Source organism: Mytilus californianus, unplaced genomic scaffold (genome assembly GCF_021869535.1).
Source record: "Mytilus californianus isolate M0D057914Y unplaced genomic scaffold, xbMytCali1.0.p SCAF_1, whole genome shotgun sequence".
NCBI classification, from domain to species: domain Eukaryota; kingdom Metazoa; phylum Mollusca; class Bivalvia; order Mytilida; family Mytilidae; genus Mytilus; species Mytilus californianus.
In genome coordinates, this window is record NW_026262581.1 from 128,074,594 (window position 1) to 128,094,487 (window position 19,894).

Sequence of the window (19,894 nt, forward strand, 5' to 3'; positions counted from 1 at the left end):
CGGAAAGTCCCTAATCAAATGGCATAATCAAAATTAATGATAAAACACATCAAACGAATGGACAACAACTGTTATATTCCTGACTTGGTACAGGCATTTTCAAATGTTAACAACGTGTCTTTTTTGGTACGAAAAAGACTGTGGAAACACCTGTAATAGTTGAGAATTGACTACAATTGAATCATTAAGAAATGAAATCAAAGGCAATAAGCTGTCATCATTAATTACTAGAAATTTAAAACTGAGACACATAACAACGATACGAAGTGCATATGTTTGGGGAATTCTGCTTTGATTCCAATACACAATACATGTTTCGTTCGCATTTCTATATTTTCCTATGATTTTGGATAATTGTTCATTCATGTTCATTCTATAAAAATACTGTAAAAGTTAAAGCAGTTATTGGAACCTGGTTGGAATCATCGATTATGAAGCTTTTCCTATTGGTTGATTAAAATATTGATAACGTGCCTAAACTATAACATCTATGATTGAGATATTTCATACTCAATCTCAATCAACAATCATCAAATTGAATAACAGGAATAATGCTTATAGATGTGGACTATCGGTGTAAATACTAAACATGGAAATTACATTTCAATATCTTTTTCTTGTGAGTACAAATTGTCTATACATATCACATAATATGCAATAACAATGGTAATAATAAATTGGTAATACGAACTTCGGACAGTTAAAGCTGTGCAATTATTATTACGCAGTAATAAATTTTAAACGTTCATTCCCATATTTCCAGTAAAATGACATTTAATGTCTGTTCATAACTACTATTCAATCGAATATTTTAAAAAAGGATCATATCTCAAATTGTATTCATGATTGTTTATTTATAAGTCTTTATTGAAACAACAATTGAAATGAATTTTGAGAGAAGTGACATACACAACTCAGTTAATGTTTTATAAAGTCTTCCTCTACAAAAGGACAAATGATGATATGATTAAATGAGTGTGCTAAATTTAAGAGTATAAAACGTTTTCTTAAGATTGAACAACGGGGTTTTGACACAAATGCGTAACATTCTTATATATCCGAGAACATAAAAATGAAATAGAATGTTTAGTAACATGAATTGATAATTTTCTCTAATCAGACAGATGATATCTCAGTTAAACTTTTAAATAACATAATCACACACAAGTTTCGCCACGACTTAATTTTTTAAGAAATTCTCGTTTATACTCTATATTCGGGAACCTGAAAGATTCATAATCATGATGTAATTCATAATGTTAATTTTTTTTCACAAAACCATAGTGCATTGTTTTGTGTGCATAAATATCATGCTGCCTACAAATGCCCTTAATTTGAACGAACAATAAGCATTCTTATTCTTATCAATCTTATAATCGTACACAAGTGCCGTTTTTATGACGTCATTACTACCTTTAGTATGACTTTATAGAATCTGAAATACTATTTTGCAATATTCCAGTTCTGATAGAGGCATTAACAGAAATTGAGACTACCAGTTGTTAAAAAAATTTCAAATGCGTATAAGATACTTCAAATTAAATTCAGTAGCACGTAATTGTGTATTAGAACCATGTTAGTAATTAGAGACCTTTGTTGGAAAACATTGATTTGTTTTGCTTCTGTTTTTAAGTGTGTTCTCAACCAGGTGAATATAGGGCTATTATGAAAATTCAATCTAAATCAACTTTTCTTGTAGAATATTTTCTCTTTATTCATACATGGTTAAGGGGGTAGGGTGCTCATTGAAACGTTTAACCCGGACACATTCTATATGTGCCTGTCCCATGTCAGGAGCCTGTAATATAGTGGTTGTTGTAGGCTGTTGTCTAGCATATTTGTTTTATGATTGTTTTGTAATAGTCAGACCGTTTCTTTTGTTTTTGTTTTAATTGTTTCACATTTTGTCTTGTCGGGGCCTTTTATAGATCACTATACGTTATGGGTTTTTCTCATTGTTGAAGACCGTACGGTGACTTATAGTTGCTTTAAATCCACGAAATTTGAAACTCAAATTACGAATAATTGTGAGACAAATATCCCCCATTTAGACGGTCTTAATCAAAATGTTAAATGTACTTTTCTACAGTTGATTGAGAAACATCATCAACTACACAACAACAAATCTACATGCTTAAATCTGCTTCCAGTAACAATTTGACTGTATGGAATAAGAAATAAAAGTATGACCAAATACATTAACTGAATTGATTTTTGATTTAATGTCAATAGTGGGAGATCTGGGGACAACTTTCAATATACTTAGTTCGATGATGCTCTCGCATAAGATTTACTAAAACCGCTGGACGGCCCACTCAAGATCCCCAAAAAGAACAGACCGTCACACAATATAGGACTACATAACAAAAAAGCTATTAGAGGCCAAAGAGAGAAGGCAGAACTAGGCCATTGTTTTGGCTGTTTGATTTCGTACTCAGATGTTCAATATATAGGTATTGTTATGTCAGATATAAAGTATTCATACTTTTTTTTCTTTTTTTCTTACATATTTGCTTTTGGCCTTTACACTTTAAGATTAAGGAAAAAATATCAAAAACTCCCATAAGCCTTTTTACATTTTAGATATTCACATCAATATTCAAATATGAGCTTATCTATTCTAAAAAGGTGTTTTGCTACAAGATGTCCTGGGCAAACTAAAGATGCTGCTATGATTAAAATAAATTTTTGGGTAAAGGCTGAACATGCTAATAACAAATTTAACCAAAACTATGTAAAATTTATGTTATCGAAGAACATTCTATTTTTTTTTTTATTTATTTTTTTTTTTGCAATTTTAAGGAGCAGATCACGACTCTTCTTAGTCTTGTGCGTTTTTTTTTACCTTTTGGTTCATTTAAATGTTTCGCATTTTAGTGTGACGTCCATTTTCTCTGAACTAGTATACATTTTTGTTTAGGGTCCAGCTAAAGCCCGCCTCCGGGTGCGGGATTTTCTCGCTTTTTGAAGAACCATTGGTGTCCTTGAGCTGTTGTCTGCTCTTTGGTTGAGTTGTTGTCACTTTGACACAGTCCCCGTTTCCATTCTCATTTTTATCTTATCATAACTGCATCTTTTGTCTTCAATCATAAATAAATATTATTACTATTTGTAAAGCCAGACCGATTGGCCTCGATTTTAGACCACTTATTAATGAGTTTCAACAGATAAGTCGAATACTTTAACATTTAAACCCATTATATACGCTGATCCTATCGACATACCCCATTTGAGTTATAATTCCCCATTTGGAATCAGTTTTTTAATCAGGATAAAGACCTGTTGTCCTTTTTAGACAACTGCTATTTTAAAGATATACCTTTGCATCAAATTAATATTTTTTCAAAGGATCAATTGTGCCAGGATACGAAAAACATTTGCTAAAAATTACGTGTTTGTATACTTATCAAACGGCTTATGCTTACCTGATAGATATAGTTTTATAAATCTTTCATAAATTTTGACGACTTTAAAACAATAAAATACGGAATAAACAGGACTATGTTGGTGGTGTAATCGGATGGCACTGTACAACAAAAGACTGTACTGTTTCGTATATGCAGATGAATAATGTTCGACTGTGTTTAGTGGATTAGACCAACCCACAGAAGAAGCATCATATACTTCGAACGGCTTTAAACAGAAAGGCACCAGCAATGGTATCCTATAAATATCATTTGCTCGATGTTGTTCAATATTGACGAAGAGCGTCTTGAAAGGAACGTCCGAATTCAATGAACAGAGAAAGAAGAACACTGGATCTAGCTCATATGGAAAAAGAAAAAAAAAGTTTCAAGAAATTTTACAAGAAGTCTAATCATGACGAATAATGATAACGACTTTGTTTCTGTTAATGATCGAAAGTGACATTGCAATTATCATAATAATCTTGTAATTGAAGCTGGGACTGTTATATTAGGTAGTATACTCGGGATAATCAGTGTGCAACACATTTTTTATGTTATTTCTTCATAGACAGAAAAACTATTACAGTCATTCCTTATTTTTTTTCCATTACTAGTCTATAATTTTAAACTCTATGTTAAAGACTGTGTCAATGTGAACTAACTAACCACAAATATAAGTTGAATTCATTTACCCTAAAAATTACAGGTAGACGTGCTGTGCCCAAAATTCAAAATGTAGGAATAACCAGAATAAATCAATATAAGATATTAAAGGGGCATTAGCTACGATTAAGACAAACGCAATGAAAATATGATTTTTTGTTCGTTTGAAACATTTATTATTAATATACCTCACATTATATAGTAAGACCCTCGAGGAATGACCCTTACTCGGGTTGACAATTTTGGATATTCACCTCCTCAGCGGGCCATAATTGTATATAGTTGAATATTGAAATACGAGACAGTCTTCTTTAATTCTGTCTAAATTAGCCCCAAAACATCGCTCATGTATTATTGGCTTACAAGTCAATGATTTAACTGCATTTTAATCCATATTCATGCGACCTTTCATTTAACCTTTGTTGGAGATATTTTGAGTATGTGCTCAGTATGTCCATGATTGCAACGAATGTCAGCTGAAAATTGAAACTGCGGAAAGCAGCAGAAGTTCGACCGATATCGTTGATCGCCATCCAAACTGTCTAACGCTAATTTGATCAGTATTACCTTGTATAAGAGAGAGTAATATCTCCATTCTTGTAAGTAAGTACAAGTGTACAAAACAAAATTCTTGAAATAGACACAAACTTAAAGCACTGAAACAAACCATTGTTAAAAACAAACATAACTTATCTGTATCTGTATTTCCCACTTCTGTATATGGATGGGTACGTCACAGATTCCTTTCGGCTATTGTGTGACGGGTTGGTCTGCGCACAAGTTAGTCGCGCTTGCTGAGGAGTGCTGATTTAAACTCCTTGGTTGTAGTGACGCACACTACTGAGTCCTCCAGATGGTTCCAATCTACTGCAATGCGCACAAAAATAGAGTTTTTGAATTGGTCTGTCTTACTATTTGGAACTATGACCGCTCGTTTGTTGTTACGGACTTGTTGGTCTATAATATTCTTAGTGACAAAGTTATTAAAGGTTGTTGCTCTAATTTGTCGTTTTGGTCTGTAGAATTTAATAAGGTCGTCCGGAGGGAGCGCTGGTATCTTCCCCTAAACCACTTTGAAAAAGAAAATCAGTCGTTGCTGTTGACGTCTTGATTGTTGTGACGGAAGCTGAAGTTCTAATAGCAACTTAGACAAATAAAAACCATGGATGTTAACTTTGATACAATGTAACTATCGTCTTGATGAAAGCATGAAATTCTACAGCCAAACCAGAAAATATCATGTTTCTGCTTGAGAAGATAAATACAGAAAACTGTAATTACATACAACAGAAAATTCTTTTTAAATAAAAACGTGTCAAGTTTCATGCAATAAGAGAATTAATTCAGCGATTTCCTTCAAAACAATATTTTAAGTTGGATGTGAAACTCGTACAAACCAATATGTCAAAACGTCTGAGCCCCAGGAGAGCTGTCCTTTAAATCACATACTGGATTATCTTTGGATGATTTCCTTTCTTAAAGGTGCATTTATAGCTACGATATATAAAAAAGAATAGTATATAAAATATGATTTTTTTTCCATCTTTAATGAAAGCAAAATAGTGAAATAATAATTCGTTTTTAGCAGTCATTTTGGTTCAATTTGATCAAAATAAGCTAAATAACATCGCTGGTGAATTAGTGTTCAGCTATTATAAGGAAAAAAATGTCGACATTAAAAGTTAAACCAGGGTAAACCATTTGGTTGACTGAATCGATCCACAAAAACCTATTCTTATACAGGTAAAAACGATGATGAACATATTTTTAACCTATATTATGAAATCAAACAGACTTAGACAAAAATCAGATATCACATGTTCGCTATCTATTTATAACTGTATTTTTGTTTATAGTCGGCAGTCTTCGGAGGTCACCTTTCTTTTCTTACTTTCTATGCAGTAAATTTCTCCGCTATCTGGAACTCCACAGGATATATGTGTAACAGAGCAACGGATTTAAAAATATGCGTGTTTTAAAAAACTTCTTCAGTGTGTGCGGGCCGAAGTCTTCGGTAATAGTCTTCGCAACTATACAGTAGAATATGGTCTATACAGCAACATTGTTATATATACATTTACCCGACACCTATAAGATAAACGAAATGTACAGCATTCTTAATTTAAAAGTCTATTATTGGTTCTAAAGGTCTTTCTTGTATTTAAAAAGTCTATTTCTCGTGTGATTTAAAACAAACTGTTCTAACAACTGTCTCTGTTAGCCTTTCACTATAAAATGTCCAATGTGTAACATCCAAACAATATGAGATACATTTTCTTAAGCTTAAAAGTTATCCTTAAAATTAATCTATTGAAGATATTTTCGCTTAACTTAATCTAAATGCCACAAAATGTGTCTACTTTATCCATTAAAACCTTAAACATTTATCAAGTTGTTACTAAAAGGTTAAAGGACTATGAGGTAAAATCGACTACTAGCATAACCAGCCCTTGGACTATCCCAGTCTCACCCAACATGTATATCAAGCCTGGAACATCTTTCCCGGTGTAAGGCAAAACCCTCTGGAAATCGCTTCTATCTGAGATATCCTACTGACTTGTAATACCATTAGCAAAGACGGATGTGACATGTCTAGTATCAATTGAAAAAATAGTCTACTACACTTTATATGATTTAAAAACTGTCCATTTGTTCCACCAAACTTTCCAGGCTATTTATATAAAATGTTTTCTAATATTTTCTAATGTCTTACACTTTAATATAAAATGTTCATTATCTTTTTTGCCATCATTTCACAACGGACAAATTGGTTTCTCTCTGTCTGTTTCCGTAGAATTTGGACCTATCCTTCTGTAGGACATATACTCAGTAGCAATTCTAGCTCTGATACATAAAATTGAGAATGGAAACGGGTAATGTGTCAAAGAGACAACAACTCGACCAAAGAGCAGAAAACAGCTCAAGGCCACCAATTGGTCTTCAACACAGCGAGAACACCCGCACCAGGTGGCCCCTGAACAAAAATGTATACTAGTTCAGAGAAAATGGACGTCACACTAAACTCCGAAACATACATATCAGGGTTGCGTTCAATATCGTAGCGGCTACATAGGGCTACGTAGATTTATGACTATTGAACTAGCCTAGCTGCTACATAGATATTGATAGCAGCTAGGCTAGCTACTCGTTCAATAGTCATAAATCTACGTAGCACTACGTAGCCGCTACGATATTGAACGCAACCCTGTTACATGCCTTCTTGATCGACACGGTTTCTAAACCTGCAGATATCCAGATATTATGAAGTGCACCAGTTGTCACAGTGCGATTTACATCGATGGTTAATTAGATGGCGTCTAGAATAAAATACACCTGAAATGCTGATACATATTGTACATGTATCGTAAATTGTTTACTTTAGACTTTTTTATAATTTGGATATACGTTTTAGTATGTTATAAATCAAATATGAGAATTTGAGTCAAATCGGTGAACATGATTTTGACAGCTAATGCCCCTTTAACATAACAATAATAGCGGGATTTTCTACATTATAGTATGCTGGACGTACTCTACAATTTCTATTTAATGTATATTATGTTTTAATAACTGTATTAAGCACAAATGACACACACAAGAGGGTCAAAGGCATAATAAAAATTACATGTATAAACAACAATATAATGATGACATTTAAATTTACATAATAATGAAACGCAATATTAAATACACATTACAACATTAGACCTCAAGCGCCCCCTGTCCTCAGTTCCATAGACTGTTTAATAAAGGAGCCTAAAGATTTCACTTGCTGACTAGTAGTTTGATTTAGAATATATTTCATTTTATCATCAGAAAAAAAAAAAGAAATGTCTTAAATCATTATTTATTACTAAACTATATATAAAAATATTAATTTGGGTGAACCATTTAGGTCGCAAAATCCATCCATAATTACCAAGAGTGAGGAGAGTTGTAATAATAATGTGAATACACAGAACCCCTACCCAATCCTTCTAGTGCTAAAAGAGTTCATTATTCCCTGTTGTATATCTACTAAAAGCATTCTATTGTACTATAATTTCCATTTTAGTCTGCAAATATCTGCTCAAAAAAAGATATAAATAAACTCATCATAGATACCAGGATTGAAATTTTATATTTGCGCCAGACGCGCGTTTCGTTTACAAAAGACTCATCAGCGACGCTCGAATAAAAAAATGTCAAAAAGGTCAAATAAAGTACGAAGTTGAAGAGCATTTAGGACCAAAAATTCCTAAAAGTTTTGCCAAATACAGCTAAGGTAATCTATTCCTGAGGTTGAAAAGCCTTAGTATTTCAAAAATTCAAAGTTTTGTAAACAGTTAATTTAAAATTATGAACATATCAATGATAACTCAAGTCAACACAGAAGCGCTGACTACTTGGCTGGTGATACCCTCGGGGAATTAAAACTCAACCAGCAGTGGCTAAAATTCCGCTGATAGGTTGAAATTTACTTACCGGAACGCATTCAATATATGCATCATAAATAGTTATGTTAAAATTAAAGTTCCGCTAACTGGATGGTCAAATTTAAAATTCCGCTGATTGGTTAAAACTTACTTTTCGGAACTCATTGAATGACGTCGGTGGTCTTCGGAATAACCTCAACTAAACGAAACATCTAGAAAGAAATATTTAGGCCATCGTTTCAAAAGTAAATCGAGCCAACTACAACACTAACGCATTGGTGAAAACTTTTTCTGTTTCAATTTTGAAATGGGTTACATATAGATATCTATATTTAGCTGGATAGTTGATTGAATAATTGAGATTATAGAAAATCTAGTTTTACATAATAAAAAGAAATGGGTTTCATCATTCAAAACTTTGCACTTATTACAAAGTCTTTGAGGGCGTGGAATATTTTTTTATATCTTCTAGTGTCAACAGCGGGGGAATGATCACTAATTCTAAATTTGCATATATGTTTTTTCTTGTATCAAGATAAGGGTATGTCACATAAAATTCTTGTTTATATGCAGTGTTTATATGCTTAAACAAAAGGAGTTCACTATTTTGATCAAGAGATGATATCTTATTGTCATATATTTCTTTACATCTTTGCTGAAGTTCATGAATCCTCAAATATTGAATAAAAGTTTTAATAAATTAAGCTTATTTTTCTTTGCTGTCTTTGTTAAGAATTTGAAATTAGTTTTAGCAAAATAATCAATGAAATTTAATATTCACGTGCATCTTGATGTAACCAATATCTTTTAAACAATACATCATCAGAGTTTGCTTTTGAAGTATGCACAAAGGCAAAGGTGCTCAACTAACAACCTAACAAAACAAGAAGCAGGTACTATTCAAGATAAAATGGGTCTAAAGTATGGCATGGTATTGGTTGCAAAAATTTAATATTTTTCATTTAAATGCAATATTTCTTATTTAATTGGTATATTTCTTCATTTAAATGCAATATTTTTTTATTTGAATGGTATATTTTTCATTTAAATGCAATATTTTTCATTCAGATGGTATAATTTTTCATTCAAATGGTATAATTTTTCATTCAAATGGTATAATTTTCGTTCAAATGCAATATTTTTTATTCAATTGGTATAAAATGTCATTTGAATTCAATATTTTTTATTCAATTGGTATAGTAGTTTTTATTTATTTTATAGCTTGCTGTTCGGTTTGAGCCAAGGCTCCGTGTTGAAGACCGTACGTTGACCTTTAATGGTTTACATTTACAAATTATGACTTGGATGGAGAGTTGTCTCATCGGCACTCATACCACATCTTCTTATATCTATAAACAACGTAAACCAGACGTTTCTCAGACTGTTTTCTTTTTTTAATAAATCCTTTGCTGCACGTTGTGTACTGACTGATAACTCAGTCTGGGAGAACAAGATTTATTTCAGTACCAGTTGTAATAAGTTTGAGCAAACTTCCAGTAATTGCAAATACTCTTATGTCGGTGCTTTGTGTCTATTGTCTGAATGTTAGTTTTTTTGTGTGTCTCGTACCGATCTTATGAGTTAATTTGCTGATTTGTGCAGGTTGTTATTTTATTGTACTGTTACACCACTGTCCCAGCTTCGGGATGGGTTGCTCACAAACATGTTGTTGTACTGTTACACCGCTGTCCCAGATTAGGGGGAGGATTGGGATCCCGCCAACATGTTAAACCCCGCCACATTCTGTAAGTATGTGCTTGTCCCAAGTCAGGAGCCTGTAATTCAGTGGTTGCTGTTTGTTGCTTTGTTATACATATTTGTGTTTCGTTCATTTTTTTGTACATTAATTCGGCCGTTAGTTTTCTCGATTGAATTGTTTTACATTTTTGATTTCGGGGCCTTTTATAGCTGACTATGCGGTGTAGGCTTTGCTTATTGTCGAAGGCCGTACGGTGACTTATAGCTGTTGATTTCTGTGTCATTTGATCTCTTGTGGAGAGTTGTCTCATTTGCAATCATACCACATCTTCGTTTTTATATCCACCCTGCTATATTCTTTATTTGCCTGTCCCAGGGATGGAGCCTGTAGTTTAGTGGTTGTCGTTGGTTCCTGTCTCGACTCATATTTGATATTTTGTAAATTGTTTTGTTATGTATAATATCACACTTTTCATGTCGGGCCTTTTATAGACGACTTTACAGTATTAGGTTTTTGTCATTGTTGAAGGCTTTACGATTGTCTGCAAAAAGCATTTGTCTACATGACGGCAAAAAGCTCTACAGAGCTTATGTTTGTAGTATTTCATGTAACCCGACTTAAAATATTTTTTTCTTATCTTATCTTATCTTATCTATAATTGCTTACATCCACCTCATATTTGAACTCCGGTGGATAGTTGCCTTATTAGCAATCATATTCCATCTCTTCATTTTTATATTATATACGTTACTTCTAAATTCGTGTTTTCATGAACAAGCATGAAATAATTTTCACTGGGCGTTTAAATTAGCAACAAACAATCAATCAATTTAAACTTGTGTTAAATAAGAGGAAAACCATTTGATCTTTATTTATTTGTTGGGGTGGGGGACAGAAGGATATCATATATGAATTTGGTTGCCTGGTAAGAGCTGAAAAATAGGCATGATTAGCGACAGATTGAAATGAATAATAATGCCCTCTTTTTCATTCCCCATCTATAAATTTAAACTGACCACCACGGTATAGCCCAATAGTGTTGAAAGTAGCGTTACACACCAATCAATCAAAATCCCTTCCCTAGAATATCAAATAATCGTCCCTTAACTGTTATTGTCCGTGTAGTTCTTATATTTATCCAGCTTATCGTCCTACAGGGGTGTCCTACTAAGGCTGTCATACCATAAAAACGTTTATAAAACAGCTCACATTCTAATATATCTGCATTCATAAATTTATTAATTTCATTTAGACTAAACGACGCCATGTGTTATGTGCCTCTGCCGTCAACCTATCAAAAAAGAAGAGGTGGAAGAGAGCCAGAAGATCTCCCCAATGCAAAAAAAAAACAGAAATGGACTTTTCTGGCTCACTTTTTTCGAAGAACAAAAAAAAAACGCGCCCCATTGATATGTTTTAAAAACGCCTTGCCCCTACCCTTTTTTCCAAAACAAATGGCATTATTAAATACATAAACATATATATAATCATCAAAATTAAAATGCTATTGTATTTTTATAAGACCTACTTTATTACATGACCTGGGACTAATGACATCTATCTATAAGTCCTAGCATACATTAATTATAATATGAATATGTTTCTTGTTTTAATAACCACATATGATGCTATGCATAAGTCACCATCTATCAGGACATGAATTGGGTTTACATAGAGAGGATAAGGGACGACATCAGAAAATCAATGAAGGATGAAAAACTTAATTCAAATAGTTTTTTTTTTGGGGGGGGGGGTAAAAATTGCTGCAAGTTTTGTTTAATTAACATCGATTTTTTATATATCCTTATTGGTCAATCAATTTTTCCCAAATTAAGTTAAGAGGGGGAGGGGGGGGGGGGGGGGGGGGGGGGTAGGGGTCAGTGAAAAAAACTATATGAATTAAGTTTTTTTTTATCCTATATTGAACTTTTGATGTCGTCCCTAATGTGCAAAAAAATAGATAAGGGGCGGGACCAAACCTATAGATAACATAATAAAGAAATGATGAAATATACAGAATACGTTGATTGACTTTTGGTTGCCTTATGTCCAGTGGCAAATATGTCACGCATGTTTAGGACAAATGTAATAGAGATCAAAGGATAAAGAATAGAGTGAAATGGCAAAAACTAAAAGATATAGAATTATAGAAACGATCTTTGATCTGAAGCCCCTACCCTCACACACACCATAACCATTACTGCCAATACTCGCATATATACATCTCTATACAAATATCTAAATTTGAACCTATATACCCCCTTCCCAATGCAGTATTGAAAAGTAAATCATTTAAAAGTCCTGAAGATAAAATATGTTTTGAAATTTGCCCTGCATACTTATTTATGCAAAGACATATACTAATTATTGAACTACTGTGGGGCTTGAAAAAAAATCTATTTAAGGGATTCGGAGACGAGAACAGTAAAAAAAAGCCGCTCAGCAACGAATCCTAAATGTAAAATGATTTGCAGCATAAGACATGAGAGCACATATTATAGATAGTATTAAATATGAAGTTCACGCCTCATATAGTGAAGTCCTATGTCATAGGACTATTGTTGTAACATGGGTTAGTAACTGGTTCCAATTTATCCTGAATTGTCTTTATTAAAGAATTAGTTCCGGAGTATAACAACTTATGTCTCTACTTGTGGGTTTCTGTTTCTGCTGTCGTAATTTGGTGATTTTTTTTCTACATGTAGTAAAAAAGAGGGAGCTTAGTCCAAATAATTGTAACGTCCTGGATGCTTTTTATTCTTTTTTCATGTGTGCCTTCCTGCAACGTCTCTGAGGATCAAGAAAAGTAAAAAATGATATAGCACTAAAGAACGTCATGATTACATGTATCTGGACTTTGAAGGGGGAGGGGGCTAGCTATGTATTTTTTTTTTTATTTCAATGTGTAGACTGTAGGAGAGTTTCTTCAGAAAAGGTTTTCATTGGAGGTGTTTTTACCATGCACGCAGGCATCTGTTTCTATCCATGAACAAGTTGTGTGTCAAATTAATTATTATTACTTGTCACTCGCATTTTTGCTCGTCCTGGCCATTATTGGCGTTAACAGCCAGTGCACCAACTCGCACGAACGCCAAATTTAGTTAGAGGGGCGATATTCTGACGCGTTTTTTAATTCTTGGTCACTCAAGTTTAGAAAGAAAGAAGAGAAATCCAAACAATTACCGACCAATCACAAACGTTGTTGCAAATTTGACCTTATGACGTCAAATAATTTCCCATAATGCAATTATTGCATATACATAAAAAAAACTACTATACCAATTGAATAAAAAATAATGCATTCAAATGACATTTTATACCAATTGAATAAAAAATATTGCATTTGAACGAAAATTATACCATTTGAATGAAAAATTATACCATTTGAATGAAAAACTATACCATCTGAATAAAAAATATTGCATTTAAATGAAAAAAATATACCATTCAAATAAAAAAATATTGCATTTAAATGAAGAAATATACCAATTAAATAAGAAATATTGCATTTAAATGAAAAATATCAAATTTTTGCAACCAATACCATGCCATACTAAAGTCAATAATATTTCAAACGTTCTTCAATTGCCCGATTTAAGGTTAATTTTGTGGTCCTCTAATACACGTAGATATTTTTCTGGAAAATTCTTTCTACAGTTACACAATTGTGAGGTGACTGTAAAAAATAACGATGAAGGTAGGACGAGATAATGAATACGACAATTTGTATATCCGTTGTCATCTGTCATACTGATACTCCAAAAGAATCAACCAATTCACGATGGTAAAACTTTAGAACGGATGATTTAACTTTATTTTTAAGAACACTTGTGGTTCAATAGCATCTTCGTTAGCAGCAACAAACTAACAAAGAAATCATAATAGGAAACACAAGCCTCTGAATATTTTGTAAACCGAGAGATCTACAAGGTGTTCTGCTGGAGTATTGATGCATAAAAGGGAAAGTACAATGGAAAAAAAATCATCTGTTATATGTATTGTCTTAATATTAAGTTCGCAACCTACCCTCTTCATACCAGTTACGAAATGAAGGAGACCAACGGTATCTATGAAATCTTTATTGGTAAATAAGAAATAGTCTTCAAATTTTATTTTTTTTTCAAATATTTTCACAAAATGTAAAAGAAACAAATTACTTTGAAAGCTCCGACATTTATCAGTGCTTTGTGCTTTGCTGAGTGTAACGTGGAATACAAGAAATAAATAGTATCTAAATACACATCTCGGGTAAAAAAACTCACTTGGAAAAACAGAGGTTATTTTTTCCTATTAACATCGGTAAATCAAGTGTCAAACATGATATTATTACCTCCCATGTAAACACTGAAATTTTTTCCCCGTTTTTGTAAAAATGTTATTAATTATTAATTTACAAGAAAAGTTTCTGGTAAATAGTAAAAACAAAAAATAAATTTCCATAAAATGTTATCATTTTCCTTTCAAAATAGCAAACAAGGAGTACATCAGACTATAGGAGTTTTTTGTGTAAAATTTGTTTAAAATGTTGCTATGCGAATAAATTCCTGGAGTACCTACTTCAATTTATTTTTCTACTGGTTGTATACCTCTCTTGAACTTATCCGTATATGTATGCAGCTAGATCAGAGAAGTTTATGGAAAAAAATATCAAAAGAATCGATTGATACACAACAAAGATTAACCCTTTTGAAATTATGTTACAAAGCAAATTCAAATTGACTTTATCCCTATGTAAATGCTAATTCATCGAGAAAACAGCAGATACATGTACAAAAATCTGGACGACTTATTTTAATCAAAGTACTGAAGTACTGAACATCGGATGACCACAAGTTCTTGAGGATGGTCAAAAACACTTGTCTCAGAAAAAAAACAACATATCTCTTAACCTGAAACTGAGGTTAATGTACAGAGATATTTTTTTTTCTGAGACAAGTTCGTGCGTGGATGATGAATAAATGACAGGAAATTCAACTTCACCGTAATAACTATTATATTGTAGTGATACAAATCAGTATACACTGATTTGTTGTTATATATTATATTAAAATAACAGTTACATATATATATGATTTACATCCATGTGTATATCATTCTATTCTACTATTATAATAATAGTGCAATGCAAGTGCATGGTGGACACTTTTCTGTAAAAATTCGATTTTTCTAAGATTAGTTACGAGTTACGAGTAGGCATTCATATTTTCCCCCAAAAAAAAATACAGAGTTACCGGTCCTTGCCGGTATTGTCGCAAAACGTTCTTTGAGATATTCTTCCGCATGCTTTAACAATTTTTCGGTACGTGTGCATTGATATGATCAATGATTTTTTACTTATATATATATATCTAACTACAAAATATTTTCATATTATTAATTTATGTTGTAAACAAAAACATTTTTATCAGTATTCATTGAAGAGATGTATTTATATCAAACGATAAGGAATGTTATTTTGCACTCGATTATGTGCGCATATTTATCATGTTTATAGATCGGTTACAAACCCAAAACTAATTTACATAATGGAAATCTAGGCGATAGCAATACATCGGAATGACCTCAAGGTCATCGCGATGTAAAAATTTAAAAACAAATTAGTAAAAATCTTTTACAAATAACCTACTTTACAAAACAGTTATCTTAATTTGTTTTAACCTGCACAGACACAACTTATTAATCGTTATATTCACAAAAAGACACAATTTCTATATTGAAAGTTCACAATACAAGAGCAGACTGGGTGTACTTGAAAACTTAGATGTGAAAATTGGGTATATTTTGGGAAATTGTAACATCTGGACTATGTGACACACTCCAAGAACTTGTGACTTTAAAGAGCTTTAGATTTTGTATGCAAATGAGTTTTTCAATATTTTATGCATCAATATGCAGCAAAGATTAACATTGTTTTTAAATTTCAGTTGCAATTTCTCGACAAATAATGAGAATAAAACATCATATATTTGCATGTTTATTCCTAATAACACAGTTTAACAAATACTTTCTTTTAAATGTACGATTGATGTTTAATTAGAAATTATTGTTATCTTAATCAGTATCGTTACTAGCATAGTTTTACTATTGATTTTGTCGACTTTTTCATAAGAAGAGTTACTTTTCTATTGTTTTTGCGTCACAAGTTTTGCCACTGATAAACCGGTGCAAAATATCAAATCATCGGGGATGAAAAATTCAAAGGAACGTAACTAGATTCCTTAATTTCTTCTTTAATCTTGCTTCATTAGGAAGTTTGCAATTACATGTATTATATTCAATTCCGTCTTGTATTGAAAAGTGTGATTCAAATGGTTATATGAATAATTGTTCAATTTTAAATGACTTTTAGTGTGATTGTCCTGCGAGTATAACCTTAAGCAATACTTTATGACTAAATTATTAAGCTGTCCTTTGTGTGTACTATTTTATTCGTACCTATTTCACGGGTGTCATTCGGTTTATCGAGAGAAATGATCGTGAAAAAATGACTAACGTTGGTCAATAGAAATAAGAAGATGTGGTATGAGTGCCAATGAGACAACTCTCCATCCAAGTCACAATATGTAAAAAGTAAACAATCATAGGTCAAAGTACGACCTTCAACACGGAGCCTTGGCTCACACCGAACAGCAAGCTATAAAGGGCCCCAAAATGACAAGTCTAAAACAATTCAAACAGGAAAAGCATTGCGATCGGATCGTGAATGCAATTAAGTGTAATTCTACTTAAATCTATGAAAAATCTGCTGTATTTTCAAAAGGTGGGACAAATCAGGAAAAAAAATTATGTCTGTCAAAATGATTCAACTTCCTTAATAATACTGTGCACTAAGTTAAAGAAAAAATGCAGTACTTTTTAAGAAAACACAGAAGGCGACAGATAATCCTATGAAAATCACTAAGAAAAAAATCACGTTTTGTATCTGTAATGGTCACATTCCAATACATCATGATATATTTGAAACTTAATCTTTATAGTGTCAGATAGTCCAGTAAAATAAAAGTATGTTATTACTTGAAAAAGTTCATAATACTTTTGAAAGAGTATATTTTTACTGATTTTTAATCAAAATTGATCGTGAAAGATCATTCAACGCATTATTTTGATCGTGAAAGACAAGGCGTACCAGACTGAATGATAAAAAAACAGCATCCCTTTAACCAATTAATATACTTGTAATTGGTTGTGGCGTGTAATTACTTACTAAGAACGTAAATTAATGCTTTAATTTTTGTTGGTGATATATATATTATATACATATATAGTCAAGTCTAAATTGAAAACAATGTTCAATCCTATATATATATCCTATTTCGACTCCTCAAAATTCAAGAGTCTATCCTAAATTGAGGTAAATTGTATGGCCTTCCAAATACCGTTTCGATTCCTAACATCACTGAAGAGACATTAATTGTCGAAATCCGGATATGGTGTACAAAATTTTTTGCACCTTTTGTTTGCGTTATACCATCTTTTCCGCAAGTTTATTGTTTTCTGTTTGGTATTAAATTATGAATTAAGATCCATTTTGTTACAACTGTGATCCATTTATTTGGCAATCGCCAATGGCAGTCAGCAGGATTTAAGAACATTTGTTGTTGGGCCTGTTAGTCAAATGCGTTTCCTTAAAATATACTTTTTCACTTTTTTGGTCTTTTGAAAAATGTTGTTTGTGCTGTATTTAGACCCCTCTACCAAGAAATTTGTTTTGCATGCACACGTATAAAAGCTGCGGTTTTTTATATATAAACAAGTCTAAATTGAAAACAACGTTCAAACCTATGATTGCGTTGGATAAAAACCGCAACTTTTATACGTGTGCATGCAAAACAAATTTCTTGATAGAGGGGTCTAAATACAGCACAAAAACATTTTTCCAAAAGACCAAAAAAGTGAAAAGTATATTTTAACAAAACGCATTTGACTAGCAGGTCGAAATACAGATGTTCTTGAACCCTGCTGACTGCCATGGCGATTGCCAAATAAACGGATCACCAGATGTAACAAAATGGATCTTAATCATTAATTTAATACCAAACAGAAAACAATAAACATCTCGTCCTTTTTCTCAAAAAGTTTATTGGAAAGTACCAAGACCTAATAAAATAATATTCACTGTCTACTTAAAAAATAATACAGGATGGTCTTGAGTGAAAGATTATATGTGCTGACTTTGTGTAGCATTCTATATATATATATATGCCCATATTAAAACCTGTTTTCATTTAAGAGGCAATGCTACATGTAACTAGGCATTCACGATAATAAGACCTCCAGGAGCGTAAATTGTCGAAAAGTAAATATCTTTGTATATATAATGCGTAATGCATCCACAAATGATTGATATAGTGGGGATCTGGTGGTCTTCCCCTGGAAATTTCTTAGTGTGTATGTTTTTGTTTTCGTAAGGGTTAGATCAAAGAAGCTATATCGTTCAATTTTACATTCAGGTGTATTGGAGATGTTCTTTCCATTAACAATACAAACTTTTCTGATTGGGACCCATTAATAGTCATGAATAAGAGATTACAGACACAACATATACAGCTTCCTCGGCCGCTTTTTTTAGACATATATCCCGAATTTGCTTACACCGGTCATCTCAATACCAGAGTCTATAACAAACGAGATGATTTCAATTTTGATATTATAAATTTTCCTCACCTTAGCAGCGATTCACCAACTTCATCCGATTCACCAACTTCATCCGCGTATGGAGTATACATTTTTCAACTCATTAGATTTTCAGGAGCTTGCTGCTGCTACTCAGAGTTTGTAAAACGTTATTGGTGCCTGAGCAAAAAATTAATGAGCAGGGTTTTGTGAAAGAACATCTCGTCCTTTTTCTCAAAAAGTTCATTGGAAAGTACCAAGACCTAATAAAATAATATTCACTGTCTAATTAAAAAATAATACAGGATGGTCTTGAGTTATAGATTTTATGTGCTGACTATGTGTAGCATTCTATCTACTTTACAGTTTTACCTTTATTTGTTTTTGTACTATTATGTTCCATTTAGTCGTATGCCTCTTGGCGTGGTTCGGTATATGTGCATCCAGCTTTCAGGTTTTTGGCTTTTGGCGTTCCTTATGTTCCTTATGAAAGTCATGCGTACAAGTTTGAAAGTCGTGCGAACTAGTTCTTGAAAGTTGTGAACACCATGTTTTAAAGTCGTGAGCACGAGTTTGCAAGTCGTGCGCACCATTTTGAAAGTCGTGCACGCCAGTTTGAAAATCATGCGCACCAGTTTAAAAGTCATGCGCACAAGATTGAAAGTCATGCGCACCAGTTTGAAAGTAGTTCTTGAAAGTCATACACATCTTGTTTGAAAGTCATGCGCACAAGTTTTAAAGTCATGCGCACAAGTTTTAAAGTCATGCGCACAAGTTTTGAAGTCGTGCGCACTAGTTCTTGAAAGTCGTGCACACCATTTTTGAAAGTCGTGCACACCATTTTGAAAGTTGTGCACACCAGTTTGAAAGTAGTGCGCGCCAGTTTGAAAGTCATGCGCACCATTTTGGAAGTCGTGCGCGCCAGTTTGAAAGTCATGCGCACCAGTTTAAAAGTTATGCGCAAATGTTTGAAAGTCGTGCGCACGAGCTATAAAGTCGTTAGCACCAGTTCTTGAAAGTCGTGCACACCATTTTTGAAAGTCGTGCGCACCAGTTTGAAAGTCATGCGCGCCAGTTTGAAAGTCAAACGCTCCAGT

The 19,894-nt window shown here is 32.8% G+C and overlaps 1 protein-coding gene across 1 annotated transcript in view; it reads left to right on the forward strand.

Moving 5' to 3' along the window:
• The first annotated feature begins 492 nt into the window (after positions 1-492).
• The window catches only part of LOC127733868 (atrial natriuretic peptide receptor 1-like), a 73,510-nt gene continuing 54,108 nt past the window's right edge, over positions 493-19,894 (forward strand). The window contains exon 1 of the mRNA XM_052243307.1: positions 493-619. Coding sequence (XP_052099267.1) covers positions 590-619 — 30 coding nt within the window. The 5' untranslated portion in view covers positions 493-589. The remainder of the gene's footprint in view (positions 620-19,894) is intronic.